General features: G+C 41.3%; 2 protein-coding genes across 2 annotated transcripts in view; one reads left to right on the top strand and one right to left on the bottom strand.

Annotated features, from left to right (window-relative positions):
* Positions 1 to 7,250: 7,250 nt before the first annotated feature.
* Positions 7,251 to 10,894, bottom strand: mrpl19 (mitochondrial ribosomal protein L19). The gene is made up of 6 exons (XM_030722259.1): positions 10,780 to 10,894; positions 10,444 to 10,564; positions 10,218 to 10,336; positions 9,988 to 10,122; positions 8,104 to 8,285; positions 7,251 to 7,765 (listed from the first exon to the last, which is right to left on the bottom strand). Exons 1-6 carry the CDS (start codon positions 10,856 to 10,858, stop codon positions 7,544 to 7,546), a joined length of 858 nt encoding a protein of 285 aa, XP_030578119.1. The 5' UTR covers positions 10,859 to 10,894; the 3' UTR covers positions 7,251 to 7,543.
* A 749-nt stretch (positions 10,895 to 11,643) lies between these two features.
* eva1aa (eva-1 homolog A, regulator of programmed cell death a) overlaps positions 11,644 to 27,651 on the top strand; it is an 81,080-nt gene continuing 65,072 nt past the window's right edge. The window contains exon 1 of the mRNA XM_030722257.1: positions 11,644 to 11,907. Coding sequence (XP_030578117.1) covers positions 11,799 to 11,907 — 109 coding nt within the window. The 5' untranslated portion in view covers positions 11,644 to 11,798. The remainder of the gene's footprint in view (positions 11,908 to 27,651) is intronic.

Genomic DNA, 27,651 nt, shown 5'->3' with positions numbered 1-27,651 from the left:
CGTATTGACATGCAGACAAACGGTTCAAAGCTGCCTTGAATGGCCGGTCACAGCTCTTTAAGATCAAACTTTGAGTGCCCGACTGACGGGTTTGGGGTTGCCAGTTCAGATGTTTGTTATCGGGTCAAATATTTGCTAATTAGTTTATACTTTACCTGCTCAAAGATCCAGATGGTAGAGGGCTTACTGTATCAGATCAAAGAGTGTTTGGCTTTCACTCACAGAGTTGACATTGTACTTTTTACTATTTAACCACTCATCATGTGATTCAATCACATAGTTATTGAATCACTAGAATCCTTTTTATTTTCCTCTACATAAATTGTGTATGTATGCTAATTTGCAATTTTGGCGCTGCATAAATAAAACTGGTCTGACATCGCCTAAAGAAAATGAATAGCACATAAAAAAAAGAGGGGTGGATAGTTTTTCTCTGGCTCTAACAATCAGCAGAAGAATGAAGGTGAAGAAATGGTCTCTTAACCCCTTGTCAAATCACAAAATAACCCACCCATCGTCAGCCATAGCAGGGGGTCAGTACATGCACTGAGGTGTCGGATCATTTGTCAGCTACAGTTCAGTTCAGGGAGCATCTTCTCTGTGCTATCTATCTTTGCTGTGAATTCTAAGTGTGTGTGTCCATGGTGTGTGTATGTTTCACGCCATTTGTCAATAGTTCAGAGTGCATCTTCACCCATTCGTCTTCAGCGAGCGTCTTAAGTGTGCATTCTTTGTGTCCATTAGCGCTCGACGTTCATAATGGATGAATGGGGTGGGCTGCGTCTTCTTGTCTGAAACTGAATGTACAACTGTGTTCAAACAGCCTTTTGATCTGGAAACACCAACAGACATGAACAGTAACTGTTTTAGTTGATATCAGTAGTATCGCTGATATAAAAAAAATTACGCTGAGATATGTGATCCTGTCCCTAATGGGGATGGAAATCAAAAACCGGCGCCACTTGAGAACTGGTTTCACATTTTCCAAAGCATTGGAATCGTGTGTGTCTGAGCTCATCAATTCCTTTATCAGTGCCTGCGGGTGCTGGCAATGCACACTGACTGCAAATCAACAATGTCATACATGCACGTCTAGTGTTGCCACTAGAAGAGAAGCCATGGCTGAGAGGACAATGGGCTCCAAAGCATTGCTTCAGAAAGAAAGATAATAACAGTGCTAGTTGCAGAATCTGTAATGTGAGGTGGAAACACCAAAAACATGCTGAAATATCTTCCTGCACAACATGGGATTCACTTCCAGGAGTGCCATGTATTTGATGCTCTGTGTAATGTGCACCACAAGTGCAACTGCTGCTGTTTCCCAATCAAGCACCTCATCTCTACAATAAAGAACCGGATTGATAAGTAGATTCGATAATGGCATCTGTACCAAAAAAAAAAAAAAAACCTTTTAATTCCCATCCCTGGTCACTAACCACTAAATATTATAAAGATAGGTGTTAACTTTAATTAGATTTAAAAATATATATATATTTTGTATTATTCCATTAGAACAATGTAGTTACCTTTAAGAAACTAAACTTTTTTTTTTCAACATTTTCTGTGGGGGATCTTTATCTTGAGATAGTTTTAACCTTAGCAAACAGGGTTGGCCATGTTACCTCACAAGACATTATATAAATCACTTATTTGGTTGTTAACCTTCTTGACCCACGGCCTTGCAATGTAGAACTAGCCTGGGTTTTGTTCTAAAGCCTTTGGTTCCCTCCCACATACAAAAGACTGGCATTAAAGTGATTCTGGAGTAAGAAAGAGACTAAGCTTTCCATAAATGTGTGTTTCTTTTAGTCTCTGTCGCATGTATAATACATTGGCAATGCATGAGAAATTATAAGGTCCAGAATGTTATGATCTTAAGCAGTGTGGTTTGTCTGGGAATCAGTGATTATGTGCCTCGGCAGCTTTCTCTCTATTTATATCAACAGCTTTTCAGCTGCTGCTTGATATGAGTGAAAAAAAATGGAGCTGAGGCAGTCAGATGGAGCTATTGCTACCCAGTGCTGTGAATCTGTGTTCTTCCTGCATACTTGGCATTAGATCAAGGTGAATTTGGTATGAGCAAGGGAATGAGCTAAGTAAAGTAAGACTGTGTGTGTGTGTGTGTGTGTGTGTGTGTGTGTGTGTGTGTGTGTGTGTGTGTGTGTGTGTGTGTGTGTGTGCATTTGAAGCCCTCATTAGTAAACGCCAGCCTTGCATTCACAGTATGAACACACAATTTCGCCCCTTCCCCTCGCTCTCTTCCTCTCAACTAAATGAGGTTAATAAACTCAAGACTTTACTACCATCACCAGCACCATCCCTCCTCCACCTCCATTTTCCTTCATCTCTACCTCCACCTCTCTCTGCACTCCTGAGCCAGCAGTCCTCAACCTCCCTTTTTTTTTCACCTAAGCCTCCCTCCCTCTTTTATCTCAACTGAAATGCTTTCTTCCTCTTTTCCTCACCTCTTTTTTATTGTCATTGTTGCAAGGCAAAAGCTCTGGGATTTCCTCCCTCTTTTTCCCAGGACAGAGCTGCAATTACAGCTCAGGAGAGAAGAAGACCAGCTGTGCAGGAGAACTGAGAGCCACATACAGGTGTAGCATGAAGACAAAGGGCGCCTCCCAGAGGGAAGGAAGTCAAACTGCTAATATTTCCGCCACAGTAACTCTTCCTCATGTCAAAGCAAAAGCATACTTTGAGTCAGCGTTCATGACTGTTTTAAAAACAATTACCAAGCAGGGTTATCATGACCTGAGAGGAAGAAAACTCATCATAAGGCATATTATTCTGGATTATGACCTGGCTCACATGTCCTCTGCAATAAACCACAAGTGAACACAAGCTGGCTTTGACTGGAAAAACACTAATACTGACAAAATGTAAAGAATGCACCAAACAGCCTTGGGTGTTCCTACCTCGGACGTCACGTTGACAGGGACATCCTAAAAGTAGAAAATACTCAAAATATAACTGAATAGAACACACAACCATCAAGGTCAAAGTCAGACAGCTGCGACCTGCATGCATGGACAGGAATGCTCTTCAGGTTGGCAGAAATATCATATGTCAATACATAATAGGTTTGTGAATGGATGCGTCTGAAGCGCACATTGTTCATGCTGCTGTTTGAGTTGTTTTCCCTTTCATCTTTATGCTTATATCCCCAGGACATAGAATCAATGGAGTAACAGTTGTACTGGCTATATTATATTCCTTACTTATCACACCTTGTGACTCTTTTGATCAAAAAAAAAAGTGTGCAATTATTTGATATCTAATGAGAGTGTCTTCAAACAAAAGGTTTAAGTGTTATTTTCAGCTCAGTTCTTGACACAGTGTTCCTCTCATCATATGACTGAGGGGGACTTTAGTCTGTAGTGTGAAGCTGGAAAACTTGCCTCAGTTTTACTGTTCTGGCCCAGATTGAACCAGTCGTGTGTTTCTTGTGACTCTCATTATTCATTACAACTCCAAGACAATATGATCCTTTCTGAAGACATCTTATGATGAGTTCACATATTTCCTAAATGTTATTTTCTGAAAAAGCTTAAACACACACTCAAATATATAAATGTTGTAGCTATTCCTAAATATAATCTAAATAGTAATATTGTACTGTATTAGCTAATTGATAAGTGTGTAAATATTTACGTGTAGAAAAATATCCATTTGGTTTTCTGAATATTTTTAGCAGCAGGATAGTATATTTTGGTTTAGGGGGAAATACTGATGAACACGTTATAGAATCGCCAACAAGGTGCTGGAAAATTTCCTCGCAAGAATTTGGTCTATGTTGACCTGAGAGCATCACACAGATGCTGCAGGTTTTTTGGCTTTTCATCCATGACGGGAATCTCCCGGTCCATCAAATGCCAGTGGTGCTCTGCTGGATTGAGATCTGGTGACTGTGGAGGTCATTTGAATACAATGAACTAATTGTCATGTTCAAGAAACCAGTTTGAGATGATTCGAGCTTTGTGACATGGCAAGTTACCCTGCTGGAAGCAGCCATCAGAAGATGGGTACACTAAAGGGATGGACATGGTCAGCAACAGTGCTCAGGTAGGCTGTGGCATTTAAACAATGCTTAGTTGGTACTAAGGGGCCTACAGTGTGCCAAGAAAATATCGCCCACACCATTACAACACCACCAGCTGTCTGAATTGTTGAGACAAGGCAGGATGGATCCATGCTTTCATGATGTCTATGCTAAATTTTGACTCTACGTACCATCCAAATGTTGCAATAGAAATTAAAACTGACCAGACCAGACAATGATTTTACAATCTTGTACTGTCCAATTTTGGTGATATTCTGTGAACTGCATCCTTTGCAGTTTCTAAACCCAGTGTGGTCTTCTGCTGCTTTAGCACGTTTGCTTCAAGATTCAGCATCTTGTGCATTTGGAGATGCTTTTCTGCATACCTTGCTTATAATTCATGGTCATTTCAGTTACTGTCATCTTCCTATCAGGTTGAAGCAGTCTAGCCATTATCCTCTGACCTCTGGCATCAACTCAGACCAGTCTGTCTAGCACCAACAACCATGCCACATTCAAAGTCACTTAAATAAATGTTTCTTCCCCCATCCTGATGCTTGGTTTGAACTTCAGCAGGTCACCATGTCTACATGCTTAAATGCACTGAGCTGCTGCCATGTGATTGGCTGATTAGATATCTGTGTTAAGGAGCGGTTGAACAGATATACCTAATAAAGCGGCTAGAGTGGAAACTTAAATGTCTGAAATACATTCTTCTTCTGCCCTGTACAGTCATCCTTGCTCCACTGCCATTACATAAATAATCCTGAAACTACTGTTGAGCATGTTCCATTTGATGGAACATTTCTGGGATGGGATACTTGGCCCCAACTGGAAGTGAACCCTTGACCCCAGTAGCACTGCCAGTCCCACTCCACACAGGACCACACTATTAAAAAGACTTTGATATGTGCCTGTTCAACTTCAGCTATCAGCTGCTTGCGATGTAATGTTTCCTAACAGCTGTTGCACTGTCAGGTTGTCTGTGTAAATGTGTGTGTGTGTGTGGGTGTGTGTGTGTGTGTGTGTGACAAAGAGAGTGATGGCTGCAGGAACCCATGTCAGCCCCATGGGACAATCAGAGAGGAGCAGACAGTTTTGTCGTTTCACTGGAAACATATGGTGAAACTCAAGTGTGTAATTTACCTAGGACTATGGGTGGCCCCAAGGAGCACATACACACATGTGTAAGCACACATGCACACAGTGAGAGGGTGTAATTTACCTGGGGCCTATGGGTGGCCCAGTATCCCATTGCACTTGTCACATACACAGACTGCTCAAACACAGTTCACGCTCCCTGACAGAGATACAGAGAGTGAAACTAATTTCCCCAGGCCTGCAGACAGGAGAATAAGAAATCACAAGATGACAGAGATGTTAGAGATCAGCACTGTGAATGGTAGAGTGAGACTGCGCTATATTGGCCCAGCGGAAGACATTACCTCGCAAATGTGAATGGAGTGTGTCTGGTTACTTCAAAATCTCACTCTGTGGGAGTTTCTGCAAACCCTCACATCCTTACCAATTCATCAACCTGCCTGTTTTTCAAGAGCTATCCCACCTTGGAGAGAAAAAAGAGACGAAGGTCACGAGAGTCCCAGCAAAAGGGAGGAAGACAGATTAGAAGAATATGTCCCTCCCTGCATTCCTACACTGACCTTCATAGTGGTGTGTGGCACTGTAGCCATCATCAGTCCTCCATGCTTTGCATTTGGATATTATTGAGGGGTGGGATTATGTCTCCTCAAACCTGCATGCCCCACCCCAATTCCACAGCAACTGTGAATGGAGTGTATCTGGTTTCAACATGAGAACTGACAGACAGGTTGCCCCAGACATTTACAGTTGGCACTGTTTAGAGTCTGTCTGTATGGAGGGCTGATATGATAGCCTGTCTGCAAGTTTGTGTGCGTGTGTGTGTGTGTGTGTGTGAGAGAGAGAGAGAGAGAGAGGAAAAAAGCTGGTGTTTGATCTCCTTTCCCAGCCAAAGGGATTTAACTTCACTCCAGGTGCAGCAGTCAACCTGAGGGCAGGGGAGGCACATACGGTTGAGATCACACACACAGACACACTGGTGAGAAGTTTCCCTAAAGCAGCGATACGGATTGTGTAACTTTGCGGTTTATACTGGTTTACCAGTTCAGCAGTGGAATACTTCTAAAGGCTTGGTAATGTGCTGCAACGTAAACATTTCTGTTGCTGCCTCCACATGGGAACTTCAGTCTCAAACAGACATACTGAAAAAGGTGAAAGGGCCTGCTGGTTCAGTAGGTAGTATAATGACGATGTGCAGGACAGGCACTCAAGTCTACTGTATACAGAAGCAAATGGAGTTGGTTTTCTTTGCTGCAGGTCACATCTAATTAGGAAGAGAATAAATTAGCTGGAGCAAACAGAGTGTATACAACACCGCAGTGAGGTGGAAACATATTTGTTCAACAGGTGCAGTATATCTAAAACAATTACAAAACCATTAACTCTAGCCAATACCCTGTGAATTGCCGTATATCACCGTTAAAGGCTTTCTACCACTCCATGACCCTAAATGTAACACGAATCCTCTCTCTGTATTCCGCTCTCTCTCTGCACAGGGAATCTGTGTGGTCCATAATGAGCTCAGCAAACATCTGCTACTCCTGTATTAGAGACCATTTTCTCCACATCTCATCCTGTAATATGGAGAAATTAGAGTGCAAGGACTCATTCAGCGTGTTTATATACACACACACACTCTCACACAGATTCACAGGGAGCAGACATAACATAAGGAGTCCAAGTGTTTTTATACTACCCAACTGACGCTCTAACATACCATCTCAACACCACAATTTTCCATCCACAACAGTAAAACACTAGCGGGTGCCTTTGGTGTGTGCTCCCTGAATACCAGGGTTCTGGGTACAGGAGCCAGGTTTAACCCATAAACCCATTAGAACATGAACTGATGGAAAAATCCACAAAAAAAAAAAAAAAAAAAAAAACTCAGTTAACCTGCTTGTTTGGAATGGGCCTGTCATCATTTGTTTAAATAAAACATGACTTGTTTATTTAGCAGGGCAGAAGTTACCCTCAGAACACTGTGTGGGTTATGTAACTGCTAATGGATGCAACATGAGTAGAGAAACAGTGCCACCTGGTGTCACAGCTCCAAACAAAGAACACAAACCATAACAAGACAATAAAATTCCAGCATAAAGCTTGCAAGGTTAATTAGCTTTATTACAGAGGTCACTTAATATCCGCATATTGTGAATGTCACAGTTAAGGACCATGACACTGGAAGAACTCCTACCATACAGCAGACTGATATACAGAAAAAAAGAAGACAATCCTTTTAAAATTTCTATATTGGCTCCTTGTTATAGACAAGAGGTGTGGCTGTTACAAACCATTTGGAATAAAACTTAATTTGTTCCACATCCATGACAACCTCATCCCCCAATTCTGAAAATGTCTGCATCACTGGCAAAAGTGAAAAATGTCTGAAAAGTCCATTGTTCACTTGTTCATCTCCTGCTGGACTTCACTGAAGATCTGCTCCTCCAGTTTGGAGGTGTCGTACTCCTTCAGCATGTCGTACTCCAGCCAGGGCTGTGCCCACTTCTGGGCATGCTCCATCTGTTCCTGGGTCAGGGAGAGGTCAAAGCGGATGCCCTGGATGTTGAACTTTGGCCGCTCCCAGCGTTTGGACCACGGCTTTGGGAGCATTACTACCTTAATCTGGAGAACAGGCAAAAACACTTAAATCATTTTCAGTTTCACGATGCTGCACTTTTATTGTTGTATCTTCTGTCTGTTAACAGAATGAACTGGGCTGATTTCAACACTTATTGGAACTCATGAAAAAGTTTAATCATTTATAATTTCTGTCCTTTAACTCCCTCACCTAAGGCCCATTTTATTTCAGGGTTACCAGAAATAAAAATAAGCTTATTAACATCAATGATGATAAATGAAGCTTTATTAAAATTACTTTAACATTAAGTACATTGGATGAATTTGTTTTGGAGAAGCCCAACTTGATCCAGCTGTTTGGGTGCACCTTGAACTTCTCTCACCTCATTGACAGGCACCTCTCCAGTGGGCGAGAAAGGCTCTGGCTGCATTTCGGGATCCACAGTGCTGTACTTGGGCAGAGCGTCTCTCAGGTACATCAGGTTGTCATCCAGTCTTTTCTCTAGCTTCAGCACCTCAATCTTCTGAATACGAGGGCTGTACAGCTCATAGCAGATCTCCACACCTAAGCCAAATATACAGACATACATTATTAAAACAAGTTTTACCTGATGATCACCTGGCCAAACACTTCAACCTGACTTCAGCCTTTTTGGATCTACAAGACCTTTGTGTTAAGAGTCCTAAACTTTTCAAATGAACTTCAAGCTTCTGGCATAATACAAACAAAAGTTCATTTTTCTGGCATGCCAACATGGCCAACAAAATAAGAAGTGTGACATGAGCGTAGCTTGGAATGCAACATTTTAATTTATGATTGCAGAAAATTTTAAAATAAGGGACAAACACAAAGAGGGGAAAAACTAACAGAAATTCTTGTAACAAGTGATGTAACTGAACATTTGAGCTGAGCAGCCAAGTGGTTGCCAGGAACCCCCAGCTGTCTTGGTCTGAGCCATGTGGCATTCCACTGTTCTTCCAATGGCTACCATGCAGGTCTTCCAACACCACTCTCCTGCCACCTAGGCCCCACATAGCCCTTGTCTGCACATGCACACACTGCCTTCTGGGTCAAAAACACCTCCCTGTTCTACCATAACAGCAGATTTATGCTTGTTTTAAATCTATGCTGTAGATAGGTCAGAACAGAAAACTCTTCTGAAACTCTATGCCGTAACCTGATGTGCACCTCCTTAGAAATTAAACAATACGTCGCATCGACACAGCCTGGAAAGGTACAAATGCTGGCAATGGTATCAGCTACTTGTGTAGGGTAGGCTCTGCACAGATTCGATGCAGAAGTCTAAATTAAGTTCAACTCCCAATCAGATGACTATGAATCCCCACCACCTCCACTTTGTTTTTATTCCTGTTTTGTATTTGTTTGTCAGTTAAATTACACTCAAAGTTCAAGGAAATTTTACTGTTTAAAGACTTTAAACAGACTTTCATCTTTCTAAAATAAATGAGACATTGTGTTTAATAATCTTGATCTCACTAATGACCAAATTATTCACGAGTATGACTTTTGCCAAAATCAAGCAGTCCTACCTTATTAGAAAATGTCATTAACTCCTGCCTCAACCAATTCAGAACATCTATCTCTATCACACGAACATCCTCCTCTGTCACACCGACCCTCTGCATGTCCTCCTTTACTACATTCATGAATCTTCCCTGTTGTCTTCCTCTTTTCCTCCTGCCTGGCAGCTCCATCTTCAACTTCCCTTGTCCAACATATCCATTATCCCTCCTCTGCACATGTCCAAACCATCTCAGCCTTGCTTCAACTTTGTCTCCAAACCGCTCAATCTGAGCTGTCCCTCTAATATACTCATTTCTAATCTTGTCCATCCTGGTCACTCCCAATAAAAACCTTCACATCTTCAACTCTGCTACCTGTCTTTTTCTCAGTGCCACCGTCTCCAAACCATACATCATAGCAGGTCTCACTACCATCTTGTAAACCTTCCCTTTAACTCTTGCTGCTATTCTTCTGTCACAAATCACCCCTGACACTCATCTCTACCCACTCCACCCTGCCTGCACACTCGTCTTCACCTCTCTTGTGCACTGTCCATTGCTTTGGATGGTTGACCCCAGTTATAAACTCATCTACCTTGACTACCTCTACTCCTTGCATGTTCACATTTCCACCTGTCTCCCTCTGACCTCTACTGCACATGTCACCACTGTCTGGCTACGCTCTCTTGACACCCTATCATCTGCTTTCAGAAGACATTTGATCCAAAACAAACAAACCTCACCTTGTTTATTAATGATGTTCCTCAGGACAAATGTGGCCCCCAGCCCTTTTCCTCCCCTCTGGATACAGATGCCAATGAAGCGGTTGGTTTTCCCGTTAGCATTGGGATCTGCCATAGTCACAGCTAGAATACTCCCTGAAACCAATTCAAAAATATTTAGATATTTATACATTAACGAAAAACTATTCAAACTCCTCATCAGTACTGTGCCTGACAGTTTGGTTTCTTACCAACATAAAATTCAGGAATGGTGAGCACTTTTCTTCTGCGAATCATATCTTTCCTCTCAATGGAAAATTTTAAAGGGTTTGTTCTCTGTCTAGGAGGGATGAACTCTGGGCTCAGAAACCTGAGAAAAGAGGGGCATGGGGCACAGCATTTAAAACACACACACTTCACACAATGAATAGCACAAATATGTGAATGTCGCTGAGCTTTTGAGGTGTCTGATCATACTTTCGGAGAGATGCCACAGTCTGAGTCTTATCTACGATGACAGGTTTCGACGGAGGGACGAATTTAGGCGACTCGGTGTCATTCCCAGCAGCACGAAGACACGGAGATGTAGACAGAAGCCCTGAAAATGAAAAGAAACTAAGACTGTCTTGTTTGTCATCGGTTATTTCTAAACCTAAGGGTCAAGCATGTTCTTTGGTGTGGTTGATTCTAGTGCTAGCTACGTTAGCTCAGAGTGGACACAAGTGCGACGCTTCTCTCGCCCTGTTAGGAAATGATACAGTTATATGATAATAAAATTTAGAAAAAAAATTAAAAGCTGTTAAATTTACTTACGCTCATTTTGAAGCTGCAGGTTTCGCAGTAACCTCAGCGAAATTATAAATCTATCCAGCCTTTTGGTGCAGGCTGCCATGATTGACCTTCCGTAGTCGCGTGTGAAATTCGACGGAAGAGCGTGTGGGTCAAACGTCATTCAAATGCGAATTGTCCAACTTGTAGTGCAGTAAGATATCCACAAGATGGCGAAACTGTTCCGTCACTTGATCTCGGTTGATCCTGTTCAAGTGTACAAGTCCTCTAGTTTTAAAACAAGTTTCCTGATCTCAGATGATGATGATGATATTAACGATATTACGAAGATATTATGTGGAGCGCTAAGTGCTCCAAATGTTGACCATCAGCTTTCTACTTAATTTAGTAAGTTTGGTTGTACCAAAATCTGTCCAGAATAGCATAGCACAAGACAAAACACTAGTGATAAAAATCCTACAGCAGTTATTTATATAGAAGTGCAATGGTATTAGTAAATGTACTTAAAAGTCAGAAGTTGTACGCAGCATTTGCTTGGTCTGTCTGGTTGTGGTGGAGCTACTTGTTACTCAGCATTGATGCAGTTTAATGTAATCCAAAGTATCACCATTGATCAGACTGATCCTTAAATAGCTTGCAGCTGTCAGATTACAAAAGTAGCTTGTCTCTGCGATATAAAGAGGAAAATAAATATAATATAAAAAAGCAACATCGACGTGAATCAAGCCGCACAGGTTGCACTTTTAAGATTAAAAAACGAAGTTAAAAACACAACGCTAACTCTGGCTCTTTGAGACCATGCAGGGGAGCGTCGATCCCGCAGGTGGTGGCCAGCCTCCACAGCACGCAGAGTTGTACAGCTCCAGCACAGAGTAACCTCAGTCTCACAGCGGTGTGGTGGGAGGCTGAGGGAAGGATAGAGACATGGAAACGCACATCTCCTGAATTCAGCTCACAGTCAGAACCTCGATGCTGCTGCTGCTGTTGGTGCTGCTGGACTTTCTGATGATTCGGAGAAAATCTAAAATCGTGAGGCTTCAAGGATGTTCTTCTCAGATGGGACTCTCTCAGCCGTCACTTTTACGCTCCTGTTGGGAATAACGTGTCTGACCGTCCTCTGCGATCTCACCGTGGGCTCTCCAGACCTTTCAGGTTGGGATTTTATTTTATTATTAACATTATTTTTGTTGTTGTTGGCGTACACGTGATACTTGTTTTCTAGACTTTATAAAGCGACATGTTCTTTTTCTTAAAACTTGTTCTTGTACTGCGCAGCTGCATTTGCGCGCATTTTAAACTCGAGCTGTTAGGTCTAGCCCTTATTTTACACTCTTGGAAGATGAAAGACATGAAACATAAGTTGTAACTGCTGATCTGGACTCCCACTATCACTGATTTCAGTGCCGCTTCGCATCAAGTTCTTCTCTCAGGACTACCCGTGCCTGAGGCGTGCTGCAGCATGCGCACTCAAGTGTTTGCACAAACCCACTATAGGGCACGACTTAAACATGCGGAAAAGACACTTATTGCGCTTCTCTTTAGGCCTCTTCTGACACAGTTTGACCCACATAGGGCACTTCAAACAGCTTCCTCTTTATTGAACCAATCCGACTATAGGGACTAGCCTGGAGGCTGGTTTATCGGTACAGCATAAACCTGCGACACACAACCCACTGATTATGCAGCTGAGATAAATGAAATAATGTGGTTAATATGTTACTGGATGGGAACCGTGGTCTAGAACTATAAATTTACAACCTAAAGAATAAAGCAAAAGCCGACTACAGAGGAAATTTTATGACTTTTCTGCGCTTCATATAGGCTGCAATCAGTTTATATCAGTGAGGTTTATGTGCAAGCCAGTGTGATGGAGGCTGTAAGCCGTTGTGTCTGCTCCTAAAAGCCAGTATATTACTAAATTAACCTATTCTGTGTTGCATTAGTCTGTTGAGCTCTGCTGGGCTCAAGGCAAGCCTGCAGGTTTTGTTTATGGTGCCATAAAACAGAAAGGGAGCTTTGTGTTGGTGTTAATTGGCCTCTAATGGGTCTAATGGTTGGAATCAGCAGACTAACGCTATGGGGAAAGGTGCTAAAGAGCAGATGCATGTAACATGTCCCCTGTGTATGATTCTGTGTGCATGTGTCCATGTTGCTGACTAATTAGTTGCGAAAGACCGTGGTCTAGGCTGTTAACAAGCTTTCATTTCTGTAATTACCGTGCATGTGCGAGTGGATGTTAATTTTGTCACAAGTAATAAGATTGAGCGGATTACACGGTGGTTAATCAACCAACAAGTGAAAAAAAAAAAAAAAAACAGCAAGCAGCTTCCATCCAGAGTTGTGATGAAAGCTCACACAGGATTATGCAAGCAGCATGTCTGGCAGGAGTTCATTTGTTTGGTGCAGATTCACTTGTTCTTATTCTGAAACTTGTGATTTCTTTGCCCCAGTGAGAACACTGACCTCTGATCAGTTTTTAGTGTAGGCCCTGTAGAGGGATTGTCGCTGACTCTTCAGATGCACAGAAATGCTGATGAATCTTTCCTGTGGACACGATGAGAAAGAGGCTGCTTCAGACAAAGAAAAACTCCGGAGTGTCCCTGAGACCGTGCAGATGTTTTTATGATTGACAGGTGTTGCCATTCTGCAGGATGACAAGTTTTGATCTACCATCAGTCAGTCAGACCTTTATCAATCAGATGGTCGGACCGGTGATGGCGAGCAGTCTGCTCCCATCAGTGGATCTCAGTCTCTGGTTTGAGTTAATCTTTTCGAGCGGATGTTTGTGGTAGTAAAAGTTTATTTGGAGTATTTGTTAACAACTAGATGTAATGATAGTTTCATATTTCATTAGTAGCATTGAGATCACTGATGAAACAGGGGGGGAAAAAACTATGTTTGTGGGTTATTTAATTCTGCTACTGTCCCGTTATCATCTTCTCTTACAGTACAGCTGCCTGAACAGCTCATTAGAGGCACAGAGTGAGCCATGCAACACTTCAGAGCCCACAGGCTGACGATGGTGTCCACCTAGCTGTTTTAACTAAGCTGAAAATTCATAGAAGTCAATGTAAAACCTCGTCTCCTCATCTTTGCTCAGGCTTTGCTCAAAGCACTCAGCTTGTAATGTAACATCTATCTGCCAAGCTTCTCTTTCCATATATTCTTTCTTTGTGCAAATACTAACCACAGTGGTTTTAGTGCCCATTTTCTAGAACCTGAGGACCACATGATTACTGGTTGTTATTTCTGTTTTTCTGCCTTGGTGCCATTACCAGCTGACGTGGAACAGATTATCATTTCTGTCAACACGTAGTTGTGAAGCTAAAGGAAAGTGATGAATGCCGGGCTGTTTGGGAAAGGGTCAAAACAATAACAGGAATCAAGCTTTTGGTGCAGCTGGGCCTTTTGGCCCGAGGGTTACTCGCTTTATCTGCAAGCATCTCGAACAAAACACTGACATACAATATTGTTTGCTTCTCTTAACTGCAGAATGTTTTAGAACCACTACTATTGTTAATGAGATTTTACTTATGATGTTGCCAAAGAGTTACAGCGACGCCACTTTCTTTCTCTTCCTGTGTCTTAACCCCCCACCCAGGCAAAACTCCTATTTAACCTTAGTCAAAGGGATGTGAGGCTGTTGAGGGGCCAAAGGGTCAACTGAGGTCAACCCATAGTTACCGTGAGTGTGTGGTTAGGGGGGACCCGCCATCCATCTTGCGCTTTGTTCCCCCTGTCGAACCTCACCTCACATGTTTTTTCAAAGATGAGAAAAGTAGAAAGGAAGTCATCGCGACACCATTTTTGGGGTCACTTTAAAGAGGATAATGATGTCTGGATAACTTCAAACTGAGGACGCATAGTTGCAGCAGTTCTGATCAGATTTCTGACTTGTGTGATCAATTTGATTCATTTAAAGCTTTTAACTCGAACTTTAACTGTTGACTTCAGAATTTTTAAATGAGCAATGCATCAGTGTGTTGATGTCGTGTGTAAAGCCTGTGGACCTCAATGCAATTCAGGTGAGAGATTAGCTGATCACTTTTCTATAGCCAAGTGCTTTAAGCTGCATGCAACTGCAGCCAACACATACACAGACACACAACTGCTTCTAAGCCCTGGTCTGGCTACCCCTAACCCCAACTCTGCAAACACACTTAACACACCCCTTCAGCTATCACTGAGAGCCAATCAAGGTCCCTTAATTCTTAATCTGCTTTGATTTTTTTTTTAATGGTCCTGGATATGGGTGGCATGCTGAACCCCATGCTCTCCTCTCCTAGCCCCTTCCCCCTCCACATGCACTCATCATCTCCCCTCCCTTCTTTTTCCTCTACCACCACCACCACTGCTTCTCCTCCCCGCCTCTTTGCTGCCTCTACTCCTCCCTAGGGCTTGCCTGATCACTGTTTCTGTGTCAGTGTGTGTGCCAGGTGAGCTCTGTCTAAACAAATCCTGCCTCCCACTTGTTTTGTCTACTGCGGTGGAGGCAGGCGGCTAGGCGGACAGCGAGGACCTGGCATAAGGCTGCTTTTCTCTCGAGCTGAATAGCGAGAGGGTGTGCGTCTCCTAAGAAGAATGGTTTCTGTGAATGATATTCCCAAAGGAGCGACTCAAGCAGTGGGAGCTCACACACTGCAAAGTTTGAACTAAAGCCCTTTCTTGATTTCATCTTTTAAATCCACTTATGTGCCAAGTGGTTGAAGAGGGATACGACTGGGTTTATAGCATGTTATCACATCTGAATGTTGCTCTGAACCTGCTTATCAGATCCAAATCCTTTTTAAATCTGTAAATCTTTTAAAATCACAAGCAAACATTAAAAACTAAAGCTGGTTGTTTTACGTTTAGTTGGGCAACTCTGACACAAAAGAGGTGTTCATATATCAGAGCATTAAAATCTAGATCTAATATATTGGCTCCAAGGCGACATATCCTACAGTCACAGTTTTTTGAGCTCAGGGAAATAGGAAGCTAAATTGGGTGCAGACAGCTTGGGGATATACTGTAGATAACTTCTGCCCCTGTATGCATTTATTGCACAATGTGTGGGATTTAAGATGGAAGTCTGGCCTGGCGCAACATGGATGTGATGAAAGACATGACCTGCCATGTAAGTTCCTCCCCCCCGGGATACAATCAGTACATAAACAAACACGCGCATAAGGCAGAGCTTGACATCACACAGGAGAACAACAAAGTGGAGTTGGAGATGAGAGATGGCTGTTTACAACAGGAAGCAAATCTTCTCCTCTGCTAATTTAAGATGGGCATGAGGAAATTAAATGATACCACATCGCACTGCAACAAACGGAGAAGCCTCAGAGTCTGTTTTGCTGTGGCTGTGATTAAAAGTGAATTATTGAGATGCACATAAGATTTTTTAGCTTTTCTTTTTACATAAATCAAGTTTCTTATCGCCTTTTTTTCCCCCCCCTCCCCAAACCCACAATCCCCCGAAGGTGTTTTCAAATGAAAAGACAAACACTGAATTAAAAACGTGTTGACATGATTAATGTTAAAAATGTGTTCAAAGGAGGCACAGCCTTAAAGCTGAGCTTTGCGTTAGTCAAGTATTGGCATATAAGATCATTAACATAAACCAGTCAAAATGAGTTTTTGTCTCATTGCCAAAAGATGTGCTGGAAGAGACGATATCCTGAGTGAGGTAATGTGTAATAAATGTTTTGGCAGCTGCTGAGGTAATATTACGCTAAATTAAGTAGAGGATAGAGCATCGGTAATGTTGTGGTACCACCCAAAGAACAGACACACAGCAAGCTACCATCATCATGATAGCTATTTTCCAGTCTTTTTTTTTTTTTCTGGTGTCTTGTATAGCAATATAATGCACAGGTAAGACACTTTCCCTCTGACCTTTCAAATTGTATATTTGAAGAGTGCTTAAAGGTGTATTTTTGTAGATTGTAGAATGTTTGAGTGTGTTGATGTGTGTTCTTCCACCTCGAACCTTTTTGTTTGCTTCAAATGGACTCTGGTGCATTTGTCTGTTTTAGTTTGGTTTATCTGGGCTGACGCCTGGAAATCTGTTTTAAGAAAGCGGCTTTCTTAAAACAGATATGAATTGTGCTTGTGACCCTGTCTTTATAGTGAGTGCTCACACAGTATGTTCTCAATAATATAACAACACTATACACCTCTTTTTCATCCTGCTCCTACCAGTTTATTATTATTATTATTATTATTATAACCTTTATTTAACCAGGTTTGTCCCATTGAGATCCAAGATCTCTTTTGCAAGAGAGACCTGGCCAAGAAGGGCAGCACATAAAGTTTCAACACAAAATTACATAAATATACACACACACACACAAAAAAAGTTTATCTTAATTGCTAATATTCAAAATTCAAAATGCAGCTTAAATCTCTTTACAAACATGCACTCCTGTTCATTAATCTGTCTTCATGTCTCACTCTGGTTGTTTTGTTCTTGTTTTTTTGCAACAGTGGTGATGGCATTCTTTGTGGGCCTGTCTAGAATTAATGATTGCATTAATTTCTGGCAGCTTTTTTGTGTCTTGATCAGCTCACAATAGAATCCTATAAACAGCAACAACACACAAATGCATTTTCACTATTCCAAGTTCATAAGAGAGATGATTTGAGCCTAAATGAGAGGGAAGGAGTAAATCTTAATCAGCAGCACTGCGGATCACACATATACACAGAGAAAGAGACCATATTGAGAGATCTCAAGATTCAAATAATCATGTGGCTTCCTTCACTGGAGTTGATACTGACAGTAAGTCCTGTGCATGGATGGACAATATCTTGCACATATTGTGGCTCTCTCCAGCACTGCTGCGGGTACTTGATGAAGATGTGAGAGATGGCGTTGAAGCATTAATATAAAGTAGGACCTCACGCAGTACAGCTGCTATGGCCTTATCACCAGCATGTCCAGACACACATTATCTCTCCAGAGTAGCTGCAACTCCTGCCTTTATATTCAGTAGTTCCTCCACCTTCAAGAAATGACAGTTAAGCAACAATTAATTATAAAAGTAACTTAGACTACAGCAGTTCTCAGTGCAGTTGTAATAAGTTAATAGCGGGAGAACAAATGTAGTTAAAAATGTACCTGCTCTTTAGCTGCGTAACATCAATACATCCTTCAAACATCAGACCACCGCCACACCCTCCCTATCCCATACCGCACTTGGCACATGCCCCCAGGAACTTCACCACAAAAGGAGTCCAGAAGGGCTTGGGCTGGTTTTGCAGTTCCTGGTCCAAACCAGAAGGAAGCCAAGTGTGCTCTGTAAGGGTGGTGAGAAACAAACAAATTCATCTTAAAACTAGCATGTTTAATAAAACAGAATTTCATGTTTGACTTGGCATTAACCCCCACACAACACAGCTAGGTTAAAAGCACTGTATATTATTCTTGTATTTAGAGGTCACGGGCCTCCCCGTGATAGGCACTATTGTGGTTTTCCTTATACTTTATTAAACATATACTGTTACATGAATGCTCATATTAAGTAATCACTTTAATACAAAAGGTCTCAAAAATCTCTAAATGCTCAGTTTCAGTAATTTTTTTTTCTTTTTTTTGGCCCTGAATGATGGCAGAGAGAGTGGACATCCCTATTATGGTCACACTAGGAAAAACAGTGGTCAGAGACCAAAGCACGGCCAAAATAATTATGACTGTGTGCTATGAACTTGCAGTTATGTTGTCTTTGAAGTGGTTGCTTCAAAGACAGAGTGCAGGTCTGCGACCACTTGCAGTCAGTTGTCGTCTTAAAACAGCTGCTGACCGCTACAATGAGATGGAATGAGTCTGTTATCAGTCAGTCTCGTTATCAGTTTGTGGGTCAAGTAGGTAATTAAATGCAATCTGTTTCTGATAATAGAACAATTAACTGTCATAAATCGTCAGACATTGCAAATCTGTTGTCATCAACATGCACAGAGCCAAAACTCGTATATATGAAGCAGAAATTCAGAAATTCCTTCACAAATAGTGACAAAGTTGCTGCAGGACTTGAAGGACTTTAGTGAAGCCAGCAATGTTATTTATTGCATGTCTAATAATACAAAAAATGGTCGTAGTTTTTTCTTTGTGGTGTCTTTGATTTCTGCAGATGGATTTATGTAGTGATCACCAATTGTGTAAATGTGTTTTTCTGGGGCCCAAATCAAAAGAGCAAACTCAGCAAAATATCGTAATGGACTGTTATCAGTGTGTTGACTGAAGGCTTTGAATGGTGACAAAAAAAAACAAAAAAATTCAACTCTATAATTTTACTGAGAATAGGTGTCGAGGTGTCACTTTTCCAAACAGTGTCATACCTGATTTTGGGGTAAAACTTCGTAATTAAATCCGGGATGAATTTTAAATTACTAACATAGGCTGAGAAGGATGTTTAACTATCAGCTGAGAATCAGGGGTTATTATCAGGAGAGAACTGCTCAACCAGTCAGCTGTGAATACTGCAGGATAATCATTATTTTGTATAGATTTCTTTCAGCACGTAAAAACACCCAAATGGCCCAATCAGATGCTGAGCTGGATGGTGTTGTAGTAATAACTGTTATTGGGGAGAGAAGAGAGGGCCTAATTCCATTTAGCTGCAGAGATGTATATATACACATCGCTGGTGTGTGTTTCTACTTGCCCACTCTTGCATTAGGGAGAGTTAGAAGATCCAAAGAAAACACACAGAAACTTGTGAAGAAGATTCTTGAGTGGCACCCTGGTGTTGCTGCATGCAGCCGCACTTACAAAGCTATCTTCAAGTCTCTGTCAATGCCTGGGCAGTAATTAAATTATAAATTAAGAATCACTGTCATATTTTGAATACAGACACAGAATATTTTGTGTCTTCCTGCTGCTGGTACAGAGAGTTGCACCATGAAGAAAAGGCTGGAGGGTGTGGGCACGAAATATTTGCATTGTGTTCTAAACGAGTGGTACGACGCGCTCACATGTGCGTGCAACAAAATCGTCATACATGCATCTTTCTATGTCTGTGTCTTGAAGCCGTGCTTTGATGCCTCCTCTGCCGTTACATCTGTTTCCCGAGAGCTGATTTATGTTTGGTTTGAGAGTCTACATCCCGCTCCAACTATTTCTTGAATGGACTGCTATGATAGAGAGAAAGAAACAATCTTAACAGCATTTATTTTATAGTTTGAAACCCTTGGAGACTGAGAGAGAGGCAGAGGGCACAGAGAGATGGAGAGGTAGAGAGGTGGGGCACAGAAGGGCCAGTCAGAACAAGGAGGCATTGTGTAGCCCCCCAACTGTGTTGGACTGACAGTCTGCATTACAGCACGGTACAGCAGCCTGCTCCCCAAAGCAATGCTAATCTGTTGCTTACTGCCCCTCTGGCCAGCTCAGGTAAAGGGGGAGGGAACGAGAGACGGGAGGAGGCAGATTCCACTCGTTTTCCCTTAAGCCAAATAAATTTGTACCACAAAACTGAGATTGTATTTGGTACTTTTTCAGCATGATGTAATCACAACAATAAAAAACCCCACAACTTATGTAAAAGTGTGATATTTGAGCTGTAAAGTATGACCTACAGTCTAAAATACATTTTATGTAATCCCTGAAGTGCTTTATAACCAGAGCAAAGTAGGCTTCCACCTTTAGTCTGTCCCTGCTGATCTCACTGCGTTTGTTGTAAAGGGAAAGGGATCTCCTTCCTAAGTCTCGGTGGACATGCTGCAGATGGTTTCTACATTCGCAGTTCTTCTGCATTGCTTGTTTTCACAGAACAACCCACCAGATAAGCTTGTTAATTCCCCCCAAAAAGCTCAGCCTTTCAGTGCCCACCCACTCCTATGCTTTCTGTTGTTTTTTTTTTTTTTAAAGGAAATATTTCTCTCTTCTGCCAAGCACATGCCTGAACTGTGATAGAGGTATGCTGTCTTGCTGTTAATGCATTAAGACTGAAGGTTTCTGGAGGGGGTTTTGTGGGCTTTTGACAAAAATAAAGAAGGATGAAAGTAATGGAGCAATTTGGAGGATTACAGCATGCTGTTTTGATGGTGTTGCAAAATAGTTATTTTTAATGCACGAGTATTTTTAGCTTAGATAATGTTAGGAGACTGGCTGACGGAAAGAAGGCTTGGAAGGAGAACTTTGTGCATTAGGATGACTAAAATTACACAATATATATTTTTTAAATGAAAGATCAACAGTAATGAAACTTGATCACTCAAAAGTAAAAGTAAAGCGTAATTTACTTTCGGATTCTTACTCAGATTTCTTTACTTTTGGCTCGCTCATCACCAGCTGCTACTATCTCCTCATTGCATGCCTTCATAGCAAGGTTGTACTCAAGTGTGATTTTGTCTCATGGTGAAACAGTTTCTTTGCATATTTTGCAAAGTATTGTGCTTTGTTGGAGTTCTGACCTTCTGTAACCAAATCACTCTGATATTATTGAAGAGACTCGCTTTTTAGCTACTACACCACCATCAGAGGCTGACACGCTGCTCTCACCCTCACACGTTTGGGCTTGTGTTGATGTGCGCGCTAGTCATTGCCACATCCTTGATATCATGAGATGACACTTTTTTTTTAATCACGTAAAAAATTAATATCAGTATTATCTTGGATGGTATGATATAACACAGTCCTATCCAGGAGACACTTTTTCTAAATTAAAGAACACTTAACACATGAGATTGAAAGAATCTGCTTAAAGGAGACGTTAATGTACCATTTGACTCTATGGCTGTAAAAACAAGCAAGCAAAAAAACTGCATGATGGCGCACCCTCACAGCAAGAAGGTCCTGGTAGTTCCTCCACCATCTGGGCAGTTTCTTTCTATGTGGATTTTGTATGTTCTCCCCATGTCTGCATGGGTTCTCTCTGGGTTCTCCGGCTTTCTCCCACAGTCCAAAAACATGCAGTTCAATTTCAATTTTCAATTCAATTTTATTTATTTATATTGCGCCAAATCACAACAAACAGTCGCCCCAAGGCACGTTATATTGTAAGGTAAAGACCATCCAATAATCACAGAGAGAACCCAATAATCACATGACCCCCTGTGAACAAGCAATTGGCAACAGTGGAAACAAAAAACTCCCTTTTAACAAGACGAAAGTTTTGCAGTCCTGTTGCTGTTGGGATACCTTTCTTTGAAGTTTCCACACTGTATAACCAGTGTCTACAAATTGCCACAAGTGTCTCTGTCTAACATCAGCAGAGTAAATGAGTACAATGAATTGTCTCTATGATGACCTCTCTGTCAAAAGCGCACTTCTCTAATCTTCAGGCTACAACTGCTCCAACCGGCAGTCACTTAAATCCAATCTGTTGTGATGATGGCGACTGAGGAAGGATCCATCTGTCGTTCACTTTGTGACCATAAAGCTTATACACTGATACAACTGTCTGGTGTCTGCTGGAGTTGTAGTTGGTGATGTGCACTCTGACTGCCACCCAACTCTTCCAGGCTGTAAAAGTGACCATTAAAATGACAGATTTGCCCTCCTCTGGTTCTTTCTGTCCATATTTTTCCTCTGTCTGCATATAAAAACCAGAGAGGATGTTCCCGGAACCCCATTGCCCCTCACTCTTTCACCCTTCAACGCCATATTCTATCCAACCATTGATAAGAAACACACAACACACATGCTCAGAAGCTTGGGGTAAAAGTGTCCTCTTGCCTTTTACCCTTTGACCCTCCGAGGTCACAAGGAGAAGCACGTGCTGACAGAGGTCACGGGAGGCCTTGGGTGGCTCCAGTATTAGGGTTTTGATGATTCCCTAAGGCAGACTTAGCGGCCACTGTCATGCCGTGTGGACATCCCCAAGCTGGCAGATTTATACCCATTCAGTCCCCTCAGGACATCTTTAGACAGCAGACCCACAGGTGGACGTCCTCTGATTGTCTGCAGAGGTCGGCTCGTGTCAACAATCTAAAATATCAAGCCCGACCTTGTTGCTAAGATGACTTTAACTGTCATTGTAAGCTCTTCCTTGCACTTCCTGGATTTTTTTTTTCCCCCTTGGCTGTGTTGTGATAAACAAGCAAAAGAAAGAAGTTGTTGTGATCTCCTTGTCCCTCCTGACATGTGCCTGACTTAGCATGTGACATTCCTCTCTATTTGATCATCTTCTCTTTTTTTTTTCACTTTACCATTTTATTATCATTTTATACACTCCTGGGAGAGTGCAATTCATGCCTCTAGTAGAGTTTAAGTGACTTGCAGAGTTTTAGGCCATAAAACACACAAATCATTATAAGCCAGGAGTCTGCTGCTCTTGGATTCATACGCCATGCTGTGAAGAAATAAAGGAGCTGTGTTCGGGAAAGCTGGGGGCAGAGCTGGCTGTAGAAGTTTGTTTGTATACTTTTGTATGTGTCTGTTGGTTTATGTGTGAGTGTGTGTGGCTGCCTGTCTGTGTGTGAAGGTGTTAGAAAGATAAGCCATCACCAGGAGGAGGAAAGGACCAGGAGAATAGGGTGTTTGTGTTTGTGTCTCTGGTTTTAATGACTTCAGCTGCTTGGGCTCTGGTCTCTCTCTCTTTTGAGGGGAGGAAGGGTGGATGTGTTAGCAACTCTGACGTTCAAAATAAGGCAACCATTGCCTGAGGATATTGACACACACCTTGAGGCAAACGCGTGCTCTGATTTTAAAAATGTAGGATAAACATGTTAGCGCACAGTCCTTTTTCTGCCTCTGGATTCTAAACCAGAGTTTTGTGCATCAGTGAACCCGATCCAAGCACAGGATTTTTTTTTGTTTTTACATCTGTCTGAAAAAAGGTAAGAATCAATGCTGCATGCACCCGTATGCACGCGGTTTTGCAGCTGTGAATTTCAACACTGTTGCAACAAAAAGACAAGTTAGTTTTACCCCTATTTGCTGAAAGAAACACACACAAGCATACCCACAGATGAATGTCATGCCTATAAATCTTAATACAGCAAAACCCTCAGCTTGTCCTCTAATATCAGTTTACCAAGCCTCATGCTGTTTCTCTCTCTTCAGGTTTTCCTTCTCTGTTTGCCACACTTTCTCCAGTTTCATTAGCTGTTGTTTAATCAGTCTTAGGTTTAATAGCAAAGTGTGAAACATTTTGGGATTATCTCTAGACTGAAGTCAAAGAGCAAAACCGTTGCTGAGGGTCACATCCTTTGGGCTATATATAGTATACATAGTATACATATTTATTAGTGTGTGTCCGTGTGCTCAGTAACTGCAGCACTGTACCTCACTCAGTTAGACCTTAGTCACACCGGTCTAGAGACTGCAGTCTGTGGTTGCTAGGGAATAATGCATGTTCCCTGATCAGTTGGGGAGTGATTGCTGGCAGTTGCGAGGTTAAATGAGCTGCAGAGAGCATGCTGCAACGAAAACCTCTTTGTGATATGTTTGGTTGCTAGCAGATTTCCACGGTTGCCTTGTAGCTTGCAAAGAAGGTGCTGAATTCTCTGGAAACACTCTGCAACTACTTTCCAAGTGATAGAAAAACCAACATGTTTCAAGTGGCTCAACTTTTATTTTGGAGATTGACAGCCTCTGTTTCCAGTTTGTGTTATACTTTTCACAGTTTCGTTATCACTTGATAATAGTAGTTGATAGTAGTTGGCAAGTGTTTGCAGACTATTCGGCATCTTCCTCACAAACTGTGGGCAATCCCTGCAATCTGCTAGCAACCAAAGCAATCACAAAGTGGTTTTCAGTGCAACACCATATACTCTTTTTTGACCAGTTTCACCACCAGCGACTGTCAGAAACCTTCAGCAACCATTCACCAGCTATTCAGAAGAATACACATTTCTCCCTCACGATCAGTCGTTGCCCGAGGGTTGCTGTGACCTGTGTGACTGGACATTGTATGTACAGATTTTATGAAACAATGTAGTATTATAAAATATATGAAAGCTCTGGATTAAAATGGCCAGCTGTTGCATGCCTTCACCACTTGTTCTTCACCAAATCTTGGTGTCACAGATCCAGAATGGTCTACCCAGTTATTGTATTTGAATAGTTTAGGAGGTATCTGGTGTCTGGAATTCAAAAAAAATTGTTGTGTGATTAACTAAAAAGTAGGCTAATCCAAAGAATAATAGGAAGACTAATGTAGTGCAAGCAGAGGAATTTGAATTATTTTAGGAATGCATTTTTAAATATCCAAATCTGAACAGCTTAACAGTGAGGACAACAGCAGTTCACCACTGCTTTTCCTTGACATTATGTCTGTTGTGTTGTGCTGCTTTTGTGTGTTTTTAGTGGCATCTATTTCTGCTCATTTTTGAGATTGTTTTTCTTCTGTGGATACCTAATTAGTCTGTCTTACCCCAGCTATGATAGCAACATTTTCACCTCAAGCCTGAAGATGTGAATAGATAGTTTTGATTGACAACCATTGATTATTTTATAGCTTTGTTTCCAGAAAATAAAGGTGCTATATAAAAAAAAGTAAGGGAAACAGAAAAAAAATGCAATTCTGTGCAAAGACTGCATATACATGTTTTTATTATTGAAATGTATATGCTCGTTATGAATTCAATTCTAACTTGACATTTAAAGCTATTTTGAGATAAGTTAAGCAATTCATGAAAAAGCCAGCAGAAAGTCTTATTTTTATGGTCTGCGGGACGTGCAGTCCGAGTGTTTGTATTGTGGGCCCAAATTGCAAAAAGCGAGTCATTTATTAGGCTGATAGCAAAAATACAAACATGAAACTTAAAGTGCAAAAGGAAACTAAAAACTACTAAAACCTAAAACTTAGCATACTAAGAAATACCAGAGATAGAAAACACAAGCTGAACAAATACTTTGGCACAGGAAAATGGGAGACGTGTCTATATATACACAGAAGGGTAATTAGGGAAAGTGGAGACAGCTGGGGAGAGCAAGACACAGGTGGACTAAATCACAGGAAATGAGACAAAGGAAGCAAAACTAAAAGCAAAGCACAAGCAACACTAACACAGACACATGAATGGACTGAATCCAAGGGGCTTTCGACCTTAGGGATGAACTAAACTCGAAAGCAACTAAGGGACTGAGGGCAACTAAGAACTAGGTACACTAAAGAATACATGAAGTAAATATAAACATAAAACAAACCAGTGATCACAAAGAATAAATAAACAAAACTTCAAAGTCCTAAAATGACCCATGGCCATGATGCTTATAATACAAAATCAGATAAATTTTTAATAGGAATAAAACTTTTCCAAAGTGACTCTTTTATTTTATTGTTTTTAAGTAACAAAGATTGAAGAATACTCACCACTTTGAGAAATTTACACATCAATGAAAGCCCAGTAGTAAGGCTGGAGAATATATAATTATGCAACATAGGCTTCCATCCACGTCTACATACATGGCATGACTCTAGTAAAATAGTCTGGGTCTTTCTGCAGTCCAGACCTGTCACCCAAGCTAGACATTTACTGCATTATGAAATGAAAAGTAGGACAAAATAATCTGTTGAGCAGCTGAAGCCTCAGTTTATTGCTTCCTTAAGGTGCTGATAAAAGAAGAGGTGATGCAGCAGAGATGTAAAGATACCTCGTCCCAACCTTTTGGAGTCTGTTTCTGGCATTAAATAAAAAACAAAACCAAACAGCTTCTAAAAAACAATAAAAAAGTATCAATGTTTGATAAGTTGTACTATTATCAGTTAAAAAGAGCTTACAAATAGCTTGCATTCTGTTTCCCCAACTTTTTTCAAGAGCTGTATCTAAAAATCATGCTATGCTCCAGGCCTTTGCATCACCTCGGTCTTTTAGGAAAAGTAATAACTACAGGGCGTAAAGCCACCAGCTCTGACCATTGGACCTCTGCTGCCACATCCTGTGAGCGGTGGCTTTTAAAAGTTCTGTCTTCATCTCTCCATGCAGCTTTCTTCCTCAGCAAAAAATGCCCTTGTTTTTCTTTTCTTGCTCACTTAAACCACCAACAATGAAGCACTGAATTAATAAGCTCCCTCTCCATTGTTCATTTTATTCTTTGCTTTTTTTTCTTCATCATTCTCTTCTTCCTCTTTTGAAGTACCAGACTTCTCCAGAGCAGTGCTGGAGTGTGGCCTGTGTCTTTGAGGCAAACCTCATCTCTTCCCAGAAATTACCACTTAAAGGGAATTCCTTTTCCAGCGAGCGAGCCTGCAGCACTGCGTCTTTGAACATTTGATGGCTTGATAGCTATAATTTGCTTAAAATAACACCAATAAATTTATGAAGCGGTAAATAAATGCCTAATGCACCAAGATGAAACGCAACACAGCCTTTGATACTCCAGAACTCAAGAATGTCTTTGTTTCTTAATTTCTCTGGAATATTTTTTTTGAGATGTTGTTACAAATATACTTTTGTTATATGTGCATGTTCTTGCACTTTTAGTTTATAATTACAGCCTGTCAATTATCTCAAAAGTACAGCTTAAACAAGCACTTTTGTGGCATTAGGCTAAGCTGTAATCTCACAATATTCTGCAATATTATACATACTTGCTCAGTGCAAGAGGATTTACGTTAGTGCAAAGGCACTATAACACCGCCTTAAAGGAGTAAGCAGCTAAAAAAGAAGCAGCATTAATGGTATTATAACAAGTCAGCAGCATTTGCAGTACATTCTTCAGCCCTGGCCAATAGGAGAAGGCAGCATCTTTCAAAAAAAAGGGGAAAGCCCTGAGCATTAATAACTGACAGACTTTGTAGTGAAACCAGCCCCTCTCTTTTCTTCACATCCACCTTCCTCTCAGTTCATGTCAGAAGTACCTGTCGTGCTCATTCCGAGCAGACACTGAACACCTCAGCTTAGTGTACCAAGAGTGAATTGGTTTGCTTCCTCCGAGGCTGACCTGAAAGGTGAGACGGTAAGATTTCAGCTGAGGCTCCAGCTTGGGTGAGAGCACTTTATAAAAGCTTTTCATCAGTATGTACA

This window comes from Archocentrus centrarchus, chromosome 24, assembly GCF_007364275.1.
Source record: "Archocentrus centrarchus isolate MPI-CPG fArcCen1 chromosome 24, fArcCen1, whole genome shotgun sequence".
In the NCBI taxonomy this organism is placed as follows: domain Eukaryota; kingdom Metazoa; phylum Chordata; class Actinopteri; order Cichliformes; family Cichlidae; genus Archocentrus; species Archocentrus centrarchus.
The sequence above is the reverse complement of the archived record's forward strand: the minus strand, read 5'-3'. Positions and strand labels throughout refer to the sequence as shown.

Bases quoted from the DNA above. Each gene is read 5' to 3' on its own strand.
- mrpl19 (XM_030722259.1), bottom strand. From the start codon at position 10,858: ATGGCAGCCTGCACCAAAAGGCTGGATAGATTTATAATTTCGCTGAGG. The intron at 10,337-10,443 runs GTATGATCAGAC...CTCTTTTCTCAG, and splicing joins ACTGTGGCATCTCTCCGAAA to GTTTCTGAGCCCAGAGTTCA. The intron at 8,286-9,987 runs GTGAGGTTTGTT...TATTTGGCTTAG, and splicing joins GAACATCATTAATAAACAAG to GTGTGGAGATCTGCTATGAG.